Source organism: Pundamilia nyererei, unplaced genomic scaffold (assembly GCF_000239375.1).
Source record: "Pundamilia nyererei isolate P.nyererei 1_Seehausen unplaced genomic scaffold, PunNye1.0 scaffold00172, whole genome shotgun sequence".
Classification (NCBI taxonomy): Eukaryota; Metazoa; Chordata; class Actinopteri; order Cichliformes; family Cichlidae; genus Pundamilia; species Pundamilia nyererei.
The window spans coordinates 138,565-150,627 of NW_005187573.1; the positions used below are offsets into that span (position 1 = coordinate 138,565).

Genomic DNA, 12,063 nt, shown 5'->3' on the forward strand with positions numbered 1-12,063 from the left:
AAATATGGCCAAACTGGTGGCAAGTGGCATCTTGGCAGCTGCACGCTTGACTTTTCTCAGTTCATGGGCAGTTATTTTGCGCCTTGGTTTTTCCACACACTTCTTGCGACCCTGTTGACTATTTTGAATGAAACGCTTGATTGTTTCGAGCTTATACAGCTTGGAGTAAGACAACATGCATGAAGAGGATGATACGGACAAAATACTCATTTGCCTAATAATTCTGCACTCCTTGTAAATGTAAAACACAGGGAAGGGACAGTGAACTAGGAACTATAAATATGACACAAGCAGAAAACAATAAAAAGAACCAAACCCATGACAAACAATAAATCAAAGAATATAACTTAAACCAGAATTACACAAACTGGGTCACAGCTAGATGTCATCTATGTAGATGAGGAGGCTAATTTTTCTCCATTTTGAGGGGATTCGTGCCTATGCATAGCAATATATGGGACAGGGCATCTCCTTGGTAAATCCAACACTTAACCTTCTAGGACGTAGTGTCCACATATGTGGACATCACATTGTGCGTTATTTAGACCAAAATACTCAATTTTGCTCTACAAGGGCCTGATATCCACTTACGAGGACATTATACTGCTACTGTTCTATCAAAATTTAAATGAATACCTTCATATGTGGCTCTGATTTTTCATAAAAACAAAAATAAGGTAAAATGTATGTCGTGGAAGAGTTCGGGTCTTAGGAGGTTAATGGTGACTTGTGTAATTGGTTTGAAGTTGGCCTTTAGTGTTGCCACGTCCCTGAAATCCTCATCAATCCTCATTTGCCATTTCTGCGATTTCGCATCTCATCCAGTAGCAGCTGGTTCATTTGTGCTGTCGTGCTCATTGAGTGCAGTTCGTTTCTTTAGCCAGTAAGTGTGAATGGTGCTGTCCAACTCATCATACTTGAGACACTTTCTTGGATGTCTGCTGCTGGGATGGTAACTGGTTTCTATTCAGGGAAGTCCCTGTGGACTGCTCCTATTGGTTTTGCATGAGTGAGTGGTGGCTGAAGGATTTACAGGTATGCAAAGAGTCTATAATGGCAACAACAGATGCAATACTTCAAATTACATCTCACAAACACAATGAACTCTCACATACAGAAACACACACAAGCTTTGCTACCATCATCCAGCTTCCAGCTACAGATGGAAATTTACGTAATTTGCTGCAAAAAGAAATAGTAAACCAAAAAAAGATGAAGGACCACAAGAAATAGATTAACAATACAATTACCACCGCCTACATTCAAATACAATTTCTGAAAAAAATAAAATAAATAATTAATCAATCACCTTTACTGTCTCATTCTTAATCACTTACATTACAGGAAAACTCTGCAGCAGGTTCATGGTGTTTATATTGAACCACTGCATTGCCATTGCAGTTTTAGGTTCAATTTGTGGATAACTGGAGGTGTATGTCAGACATGAAATCCAGCATTTACTGCCCAAGCTACCTGCTACCTTGTGAGAGGGAATCCTATTGAGAGGAATCAGATATTGCCTACAGACAGATGTTTGAAGTACAAAGTCCTCAAGGGTGTGTTTACCAAGATATGAATGAAGGGGAGGGAAACACAGGGGTGCTAAGATCTCTACCAGCAAATCCATGAAAATGAAATTACTTTCGGGTAAAGAAGTGTGTCTGTGTCTGAATGTGTTTTTTATTTATTTATTTTTGTAACTGCAGGAGAAGATTAATCTAACAGAACCAGGCCCCAGGTGCAGGCTGTGTGAAGATGCCCCTGAGACAATACAGCACATAAAAGCAGGGTGCAAGATGCTAGCAGGCAAAGCATACATGGAACGCCATAACCAAGTGGCTGACATAGTGTACAAGAACATCTGTACGGAGTGTGGCCTAAGTCCCAAGGTCAATATGAGACACACTCCCCCTAGGGTGGTTGAGAGTGACCAAGCTAAGATCCTGTGGGACTTCCAAATACAGTACGACCCACTGGTGATGGCTTACCAACCAGAAATGATAGTGGTAGACAAGCAGAGGAAGATGGTTGTAGTAATAAATGTAGCTATACTGAATTGGGGCAACATCAGGAGGAAGGAACATGAAAAGCTCAAGAAAAACCAAGGGCCGAGAGAAGAACTCGAGAACATGCGGAGGGTGAAGGCAAGTGTAGTTTGGTGTCCAGTTTGCATGCCAGTAGGGATAATAATGGTGATTTGGGCTTTTGGGCAAGCGGACCACTGTTCTCTGCAGGTTTGTGTTTGAATCTGACATCACCAGCTTAAATATGACTCACCTACATGAAGGAAAAGCCACATGGCTGCCAGAGCCTTTTGAAGTAGAGCTAAGGTAAAGCCGAGGTACTGATCTCCCTCTTTCAGTGGACTGCAGGGAGCATTTGATTTTAAAAGCCTGCTCTTGTGCTTGATATAATTAGAGTGAGAATATCCATTTAGCAGATTCATTTGGGTTATTAGTGGGATTAAGCCTTTAATTAGACCTCTTTGGCTCAGGATGGCATTTGGCTGGAGAGCTTTTCTGAAAAGAGACGAAAATTATACTGTGTACAACAAAAATATCAACATTATAGGCTTTTCACATAGTGTGGGAATTTAGTAATTGAAACTGAAAATCCTTGAGAAATGACTTCCATAAAGAAAACACTTCACCAGATAAGCATACCTTCAAGATTATGGAGCTAGCAGGAAAAACATGAATTAAAGTGCAACTCAGTCAATACAACCAAATCTCTAATAAATGTAAGTCAAAAATCTATACAGAGGTTTAAAATAAGAACTGATGGGGAGTTGATAATTATTTCTTTCTCTCCCTGAAGTATTGTATTTTCAATGAGGAGAAATGAGATCCAACAGAAAAATGACTTTAGATGGACTTTGTAATGAAGCTCAGTGTCAATGATGTGCAAGGTCATTTTAAGTGATTCCTGCACCTCTTCGTCTCTGATGAGGAGCATGAACATGGCAGTGTGAAATCACTACGGAAACGTTGAGGGAGCCTGATGGGAATCCTTCACACATTTTATGAAACACTTTTATGTTGTAATTCCAGTGTCTCTCTAGTAGTACTGCCACAAACGATTATTTTGATAGTCGACTAGTCAACGATTATTTTTGCGATTAGTCGACTAATCAGATCATGCATCCATTGGACGTAAAACGTACAGCTTATTGCACCAGCACGCATCTGCTCTTATATAACTATCATTAGCTTACAGCTTTAAGTGTTTAAGGTATGTGCTAACTAAAAATAAAGGCAAGATGATAGTTTAGTTGAGGGGCAATCGTGGCTCAAGAGTTGGGAGTTCGCCTTGTAATCGGAAGGTTGCCGGTTCGACCCCCGGCTTGGACAGTCTCGTTGTTGTGTCCTTGGGCAAGACACTTCACCCGTTGCCTACTGGTGGTGGTCAGAGGGCCCGGTGCCTCTGTCAGTGCGCCCCAAGGTGGCTACAATGTAGCTTGCCATCACCTGTGTGTGAATGGGTAGATGACTGGATATGTAAAGCGCTTTGGGGTCCTTAGGGACTAGTAAAGCGCTATATAAATACAGGCCATTTACCATTTTATTAAATTTTAATGAAATTTGCAGATTGTTTCGGTGAAGTTTAATAAACTCCTTGCTATCTAAAATATAACAGGACACCGGAGTATATTCTCCAGCATCTCACACTTCTGATAATCAGTTGTCTGCTTGACGTTTATTTAGCTGTGTAAAAACTATAACTTTAATCTCAGCCAAACAGATTTACTCAGGAATAAATAAAATACAAAAAAAAAGCCAAACAATAAAATTTTTAAGTTATCTAAGTGACTTATATATGTTTAACCTGAGTAGCGAAAGACAGCGGTGGGTTTGAAAACGATTTGCCCGGAGTCCGGGGTTCTCACCGGCTCTAGTGAGCTTTGCCCCCGGCTAGCTATCGAGCTAGTGGGTAACAGATGTCGGAGCGCTTTTGAAAATATGTGGTGTCTTGATAAACTGAGCAGATATTTGAGGTTTACACAGCTACATTCTTGCTTGAAAATATGTTAAACTTTATTTTGTGAACCAGAAAGAATAATAAGAGTAACATTAAAACTAACCAGCTGCCGCCATTATTGGAAACTGAGCTGGGCTGCGCTATGAATTCTGGGACAGAGCTACTTCTTCTTCTTCGGGGTTTAATGGCAGCTGGCATCCTTGTACATGCAGTGCTGCCATCTTCTGTTTCAGTCCGTTATTACACTCTTAAATCCTACTACTTATTCATGTGCATCTTTTGTGTAAATACAAAGAATCAAACGACGCGTCGACTATTAAACCAGTCGTCGACGATTTTAATAGTAGACTAATCGTAGCAGCCCTACTCTCTAGGGAGCATAGTTTCACGATCCCGTGCAGAAAAAAATCATCTTCAAAGTCCAAATAATTTTTGAACAAATGAAAATGTCATGTGATTTTCAACCTGTAAATATGAAAGAAAAAAGGTCATGTTTTTACTGGTGCTGAGTGGGCAAGTGCGTGTGAATATTCACATCCCAGAGGTCATGTTCAAGTTACTCTCAAGAAACTCTATTTCTGTGAGTGTTTTTACTCTTTGCCCACGTCAAGGACTTAAATAACTTGTGATCCCATGCTAAAAAAAAAGAATCTTCTATCTGTAAAGCTCTTTATTCTGTCCTATATTCTTCTTTCATGTAAACCATGAAGCATTTGTGTCCCTGCAGGTACATGGCCATCATCCACCCTCTGCAGCAGCGCATGTCCTCCACAGAGACCAAGGTGGTGGTGGGTGTGATCTGGGTTCTGGCTCTGCTCCTGGCTTTTCCTCAGTACTACTATTCCAACACGGCTGAGGTCCCTGGCCGTGTGGTGTGTTACATCGACTGGCCAGAATACACTGTGTTTGACTTCAAAAAGATGTGAGTGAGTCTCTCTGGCAAGCAGCTATTCAAGTCAACAAGCCTAGCTAATTATTTTCCCATCAACAACAAATTTGGGAGGTTTGTGAAATTTGTGTGTATTCAGTGAAAATGATTAAAGCTTTCAAAGTAAGTCAAGTGACGGCACTCAGACAAACCGCCTGTGGGACAACAAAACAGAAAAGCTGACTCAAAAGCCTAATGTAAACAGAACCTACAGCCTCATTTGGCTGTTTATTAAACCACAGAAGACTGACTGCATGTGGTGCATTTTGGACAAGTGCCCTTGCTGAGCTATTGATTCCAGCTTGTCTAAAAGCCAGCCTCAATTCTATAAATGAAAGAGCCTGTTCAGTCATCAACTTAAGTAGTCAAATGTGGACTTGATTTATTTTTTTATTTTGTTATCTGAAATGCGACAGATTAAGAGAGTTAAGCCAGAGGGTCACACAGAATTCAAAATAGAGTTATTACCAGCATTCAAGGAAATTTTACTCCTGAGGTTTCTAATTCAGTCATGTGGAGTCAAAGTCTTCTCTCTTATACTGCTGAATATTCAGTAGCTCATTTTCTTCTTTTCAGCACTTTGCTGTGATTTTTATTTAAAAGTGGTCATTGTCTCTCATGCAGCAAAAACACCTTTTCATTAATGTTCTCTTTACTGGGGAACATTTGGAAGAAACATCTGCCTGGCAGACACTACACATTTACACATTTAACCAGTTTTAATGCACTGCTACAGCCTATTACTGTCATATTTTTATAAACCAGGCTGCTTTTAGGTTTTATGACAATTGGCAAAAAGAGGAATAGGTATTTTACTCAATAATACAATAACAAACATGAAGTTATGCTTTAATGGCTAATTTAAAATACTAATAAATGCAAAAATCAAGAATATCACTTCAAATGTGTAGGTCAGAAACTTTGGAGTTTTGGTTAGTTAAATGGTGGAAACTAATTAGTTAGTTGAATATCTTTTAATTACTTAAGTCTGTCTTATGGAGAAGTTTGATGGAAGCAACTATTGTTTTCTGCTGAAGTTTTCACATCCTAATCATACTGTTGGAAGTCCGGGCTACTGACTGGCTCCCTAAATTATCTGTATTTTCCAGTTTAGGCTGATTTCAAAGAGCCTTTAGTGCCAAAATATTTTAGCATCAGACTGTGTTTATCCTTCTGAAGACAGAAGGCAAAACCCAAACAACACACCCTTAGAGAAGTAGATGTGGACCTTAAGTGAAACAGCATTTAAACGGAAAAATAATATCACTAAAAGCTGCAAAAACCTAGTAGTAAACAGAGTACTAAATGATATTAAGTCAGAAAAACATGAAAGGAGGAGCTGGGGTGGATTTGTGTTTCAGAGTGGATCGCAGATGGGCAGCAACAACTGTGGGCAGGGTGCAGCAGCTTAAATATTGTGCCCTATCTGAGATTTGGATTGGATGGACCCACCGGCCAATGGCTTGGTGTTGAGATGAGCTCACCTGCTGAGATTGGTGCTGTGCTTGACTTTGTGGTCTGCTTGAACTAATGCCTGATGTTATCCACTGGCAGATTTGAGTACTCTCATCATGTATTATATGAAACTGTGTGAGTGCTGCAGAGGTTTGACAAGATGTGCGGCAGATATTTGGATGAGAGATGCTGCAAGTTAAAGAAGGTTAAAACAGGCTCTTCAAATGGTTTACTACTACTATGTGAGCCTGGTCAGGCAGAGTTCATTCAGGCATGACCAGTCAGCACCCTTTCCTCCAATTATCATGTTTCCTCTGGTTGCTAAAATAGGACCAAAGAGCTTTCATATCAAGGCAGTGAGTGAACATTAACATGAATCATTTTAACACCATATTTATGCATTGCCTGAGCAGAGGAAACAGCAAAAGCTGTCACTTCTGTCGAAGTGCTCCAAATGCATTTCCCCTCACCCCGTGATCTGAGATCAAAGAAAAGGCAAAGAAATGTATTGTTGTGCAAATGCGCCTGTTAATCTTCTCTCTGCACACACGGACACCTTGCTGTGTTATACAAACTTCAGAAGGTGCTTTAGCCAAAGCTGGATAAACACAGCATATCTAAAAAGGACGAATCCCCACTTTACACCACCCCAGTGACCTGCAGTTTCTCCTGCTTGTCTTCTTGTAATCCTAGTGGGATGACTGTCCAATACCACATATGATGCCAATAACACAGGTAGATTCTACAAATGTTAACACAGAAAAACACCCACACAATGACACACAAACACAGGCTGATCGCAGCCCCACTGATGGCACCCTCTCAGCTCATCAGCAGCGATGTTTACTCTGCTTCGGTGCCAGTCTGCCACTGCCGTCCCCATATTCTCCCACATTTCTCCATGGAAATATAGCTTATTATGAACATCACAACAGCAATTTCATTGTTCATGATGGGGTGCCTGCTACACTTATTATTTTTTTTAATGAAACCATAATCAGTGACATGCCGGAGCTGAGTGAGAAAACAGTTACTAAGCTGAGCTAACAAGACTGTAAATGACACTTGTGATTAAAGCCCAACGCTTTGACTTTGCAGTCAGTGGGAATTAGTATGCAAGGTCTCATAGGTGGGTATTAATAGATGTTACTGCATGCTTTCACTGACAGCTTACAAACTATTCCCCCTTAACATGCTACAGCATGTTTTGGGCATTGTAAAATTGCACGACATGAGCCTGTCATTAGTGACAGTGAAGCAGTCTGGAGTTGTCCTCCTGTTACCTCCAGTAATCTTTTGCCTCTGTTAGCAAGAAAAGTCAAAAAACAGCTGACCTTCCTTCCATATATATCTATAAAGTTATCTATCTATATATCTATATATAGATATATTTATTTATGTATTTATATTTATATGAACGCTACTATTGAACAACAGGCATGCATCCATTTGTTCCCATGTGTTAAAAATGTATTCCATATTCATTAATTATTATGCATTTAAAGACACACATGCACACACACACATTAACCTGTATATATAAATTACTGTGTGCAATTTGTCAGTGCAGCTGTGACCTCCACTGAGTAAGGTTTTATTGATTTTGCTTGTATGTCAGTTAGGTGATATATTGCAGCTTCCTTTCCCTAAAGCGTCATTCATCACTTAGAAATAAGAGCCTGCTCGGGCCCTCTGAGCAGAATGACTCTGTCAAGGAGTCGATCTGGTAAGTGTCATGTTGCAGCTCCAGTAGAAATCTAGACATAACATCCTGTGTTACTCGACCACTCTTTCTAGAAAGGCCTGTTCCACAGTGTGAACCAAATCTCAGTGAGGAAGTCTGTTAATATCAACAAAAGAAGTTCCATAATCAATCGTGAACTTCTGCAGCAGGAAATGTGATCAAATGAGTCTCTACTAAGCTTCTAAACTACTACAAAAAGAACATCTTACTAACCACACAGCTACTAAGTGCTCTATATATTCAATGTATTTTATTTATTTATTCTTTACAAATATCAACAAAATTAACAAGTCGGAGAAACTCAAATACACCCAAATACGAGGCCATAACAACCATTATGAACTGTAAAACGTGCTGGCATTGGAAATGCTCCTCCTTTAGGAATGTGGTCAACTCAGGTGGAGGAAAACAGCTGCGAGCAAGAAACAAACCTCCAGCTTTTTTTTTTTCAGAACTACGACTGTGCTCATTAATCTGATTTGTGGAGATGGCTTTCATCTCAGTGAAGCTGTATTTTAATGGCATTTGAGTTTGTAGGAAGTGTAGAATTTTAGAGTAATGCTACAAAACTGCCAGCCGAGACTGATTATACACGAATGTTAGTGACTGGAGAGCTGCTTTGTCAACAAAACAGGAGCTTAAATAACTGGATATTTGAAATCATATTTGGAAACACTGGCACACAAGCACAGACTCACATACAGTACAAAGCAAGAACCTATAAGAAGTTTCACAGAGAATACAAATGACAACAAAAGTACCAAATACTGAGAAGAGAAAAACCACAGATAATCTGTCAAAGAAGGAAAAGACTATAGCGATGATTGGGAAATGAGAAACAGGTAGAAACATTCAGGGAATTGCAGAAGCTGAAAAATAAATGAAATAGTCAAAAAAAAAAGATGTGTTTAGTCCATAGGTTCTCACAAGGTCAAAGTAAAAAAGATTTCATATTTATTTCTAGATTATTTGTTCGTCGTATCTTCTTTCCTTCTCTACCTTCATGTAGAGATGATCCAGTGTAAATCCTGCCATTTATTTGGGCTTTTTGTGACTAAAGTTGAACTTGATTAATGATCATGCTTAATGATTAATGAAGCTATGGCTATTATTGTAAACTTTTCATATGTAGATCAGCAAATTATAATATTAGTCAATGATACCCAAGTAAATTCAAAGTGTTGTGTGTGTTGTGCCATCCATTTAGCCAGAGGTTATTTGGTTTCTCCGATGTCTAATTATCAAGTATCATTGTGCAATGTACTGTTTATAGGGTTGGGGAAACGTGCAATCACCTGAGACTGAAGAAGTCAGTGATGAAGTGATGAAACGTTTCTCCCACTGAAAACGCTACGTCCAGATGAACAGAATCAACCTTTTAGGATTTACTTACCTGGATGATTGAGCATGTATCAAGACTTTTTAAAGGAAAGCGGCTATTCAAACCTACCTCACCCTGTGAAATAGCCCCAGTCTTGTTAAATTATGAGTTAACTGTGACCAACCACAATTATGCTTGGAAATTATCAGTCTCAGTAAGACTGAGTGTTCACTGGACAAAAATGGTATCCATGAGATAAAAAGAACAAAAAAGCTTGTCTCACATTTGCCGATCATCTTGAGGAACCCCAAGACTTTGGGGAAAATAGTTGGCAAAAGGTTGAACTTTTTGGAAGGTTTGAGTCTCGTTACATCTGGCATAAAACTAACATAGCATTTCATAAAAAGGAGATCATACCAACAGTCAAACATGGTGGTGTGATGGTCTGGGTCTGCTTTGCTGCTTCAGGATAATCTGCTGAGATTAAGAGTTCTTCTTTCTACCATAACATCCTGAGGGAGAATGTCTGACAGCTCAAGTACATGTAGTACACCAAAACACATGAATGGCTAAAAAAACAAAACAAAATTCATCTTTTGGAGTGGTCTAGTCAAAATCCAGAGTTATATCCAATTAAGATGCTTTGGTGTAACTTTAAACGGTTTATTCTTGCTTGAAAACCAGTGTGACTTAAAAGAAATGTGCAAAGAAAAGTGGGCCATAGTTCCTTCACAGTCAGAGGAAAGACTCATTGACAGTTATCATAAACGCTTGACTGAAGCCCAACCAATTATTAGGTTTAGGGAGCAACTGCTTTTTCAAATTTTTCAATGTTCAAGGTACACCTGTGGGTTTAATGTTACCTGCTGCTGAAGGTTCAAAACCTCAGCAGCAGAGTGGCACGACTTGCAACACTTTTTGTGATTTACTGTTGAGTATTAATTGATGTTATGAATTGTGGGACTGCATTACCTCCTTCATGTTCATAAGAGATGCTTCAGTGTGTCCTCCGCAACAAGAGATAATAAATGAAGCACTAAATCACCTTTCCTGAGTCATGTTACTGCAAATATACACAGTTCTGGGGTCGCTGCTTACAGTTCCTCAACCACAAAGACAGAAGGTAAAACAACCAAAGATCAGGGGGAACAGAAACAAAGAAAAACCAAAATACAAAATCTGGCAACACAGAGAGAACCAGGCCTGTTAAATATTTTACTGACCCGATAAAGGAGCATATGCACTAAGTGTATATCAGACATTTCCATTATGTGTGTAATGCTGCTTAATCTTGGCGGCTTTCTGCTATAAGACTCTCCTCAGAACCCACAACATTTATCTATTACTGCTGCTGAAATACTAAGTCAATAATGCCCAGATAACTGCAATATATAAACAGCAACAGCACACATAGATAGTAGCTGGTGTTTGTGAGCACCAGCACAAGCATTCACACCTTTAGAGAATATGTGTGTCAAGAAATTATGTCACAGACAGACTTTTTCCTTCCTGTCTGCAGCAAAAAACCAGTCAACAATGAGCATTTAAGCCACACAAATGATTTTATTTCTGGAATATCGACACCGATTTTCTTTTGTGATTTGTCGGCAGCCATTGCAATGAACACAATCTTGACCGTGGCTCAAGATTTGGCAGTTCGTCTTGTAATCAAAAGGTTGCCCAAAGGTTGCCGGGTTGGAGCCCCGGTTTGGACAGTCTCGGTTATTTACTTCACCCGTTGCCTACTGGTGGTGGTCAGAGGGCCCGGTGGCGCCAGTGTCCGGCCTCTGTCAGTGCACCCCAGGGTGGATGTGGCTACAATGTAGCTTGCCATCACCAGTGTGTGAATGCGTGCGTGAATGGGTGGTTGACTGAATGTGTAAAGCGCTTTGGGGCCCTTAGGGACCAAGTAAAGCGCTATACAAATACAGGCCATTTACCATTCTGTAACTGAGTGAAAAGAAATCTAAAATGGGGAAAAAACCACAACATATTAACACGTGGGGAGGTTTTAAACGCTGACCCACAGTTGGTTCACCTGCCAGAATTACACAACTATTAACTAGATAATTACTTCTGCTCTGAGCACTGGACATAAATATCAAACTGTAAGTTAATTTTCTAAAATCTTGTGGTGTATTCATCAAAGACAAAATGGTGCAGAATGACAGAATCATGCAACGTGTGGATTCGTGAGTCTATATATCAGCCACTGAGTATTCACTGTTTTCTTTAATATAAAATGGACAAAATCATTAAAATTACATTTGCAGCTTTCTAAAGCTAATGTAGCCTCCATGTTAGACCCCAGTTTGACAGAAAATATAAATGTAAAAGAATGAATATTATGAAGTTAGTTACACAATTCCAACATGTCCAGATATAAAGAAGATTGTTTAATTAAAGTAACCTTTTAACATTTTTCCCTAACACCAGTAGGACAGACTAGAGATGTAAAAGCTGAACTGTGTTCAAATTGTGGAAGCCATCAATTTCAATGAGAGAAATAGTTCTCGCATAGTAGTTCACTTCAGTCCTCTGTCTTTGTCACGGTCCGGGGCAGCGGCCGTGTGAAGAGTGGAAAGGAGGACTCAGATGCAGCACTTACTCAGATGTGAAGGTGATTTATTGACAATA

General features: G+C 39.6%; 1 protein-coding gene across 1 annotated transcript in view; it reads left to right on the forward strand.

Annotated features, from left to right (window-relative positions):
• Positions 1-12,063, forward strand: part of tacr1a (tachykinin receptor 1a) — a 52,591-nt gene that overhangs the window by 15,230 nt on the left and 25,298 nt on the right. Inside the window, exon 2 of the mRNA XM_005746060.1 lies at positions 4,706-4,900. Within this exon, the coding sequence (XP_005746117.1) occupies positions 4,706-4,900 (195 nt within the window). The remainder of the gene's footprint in view (positions 1-4,705; positions 4,901-12,063) is intronic.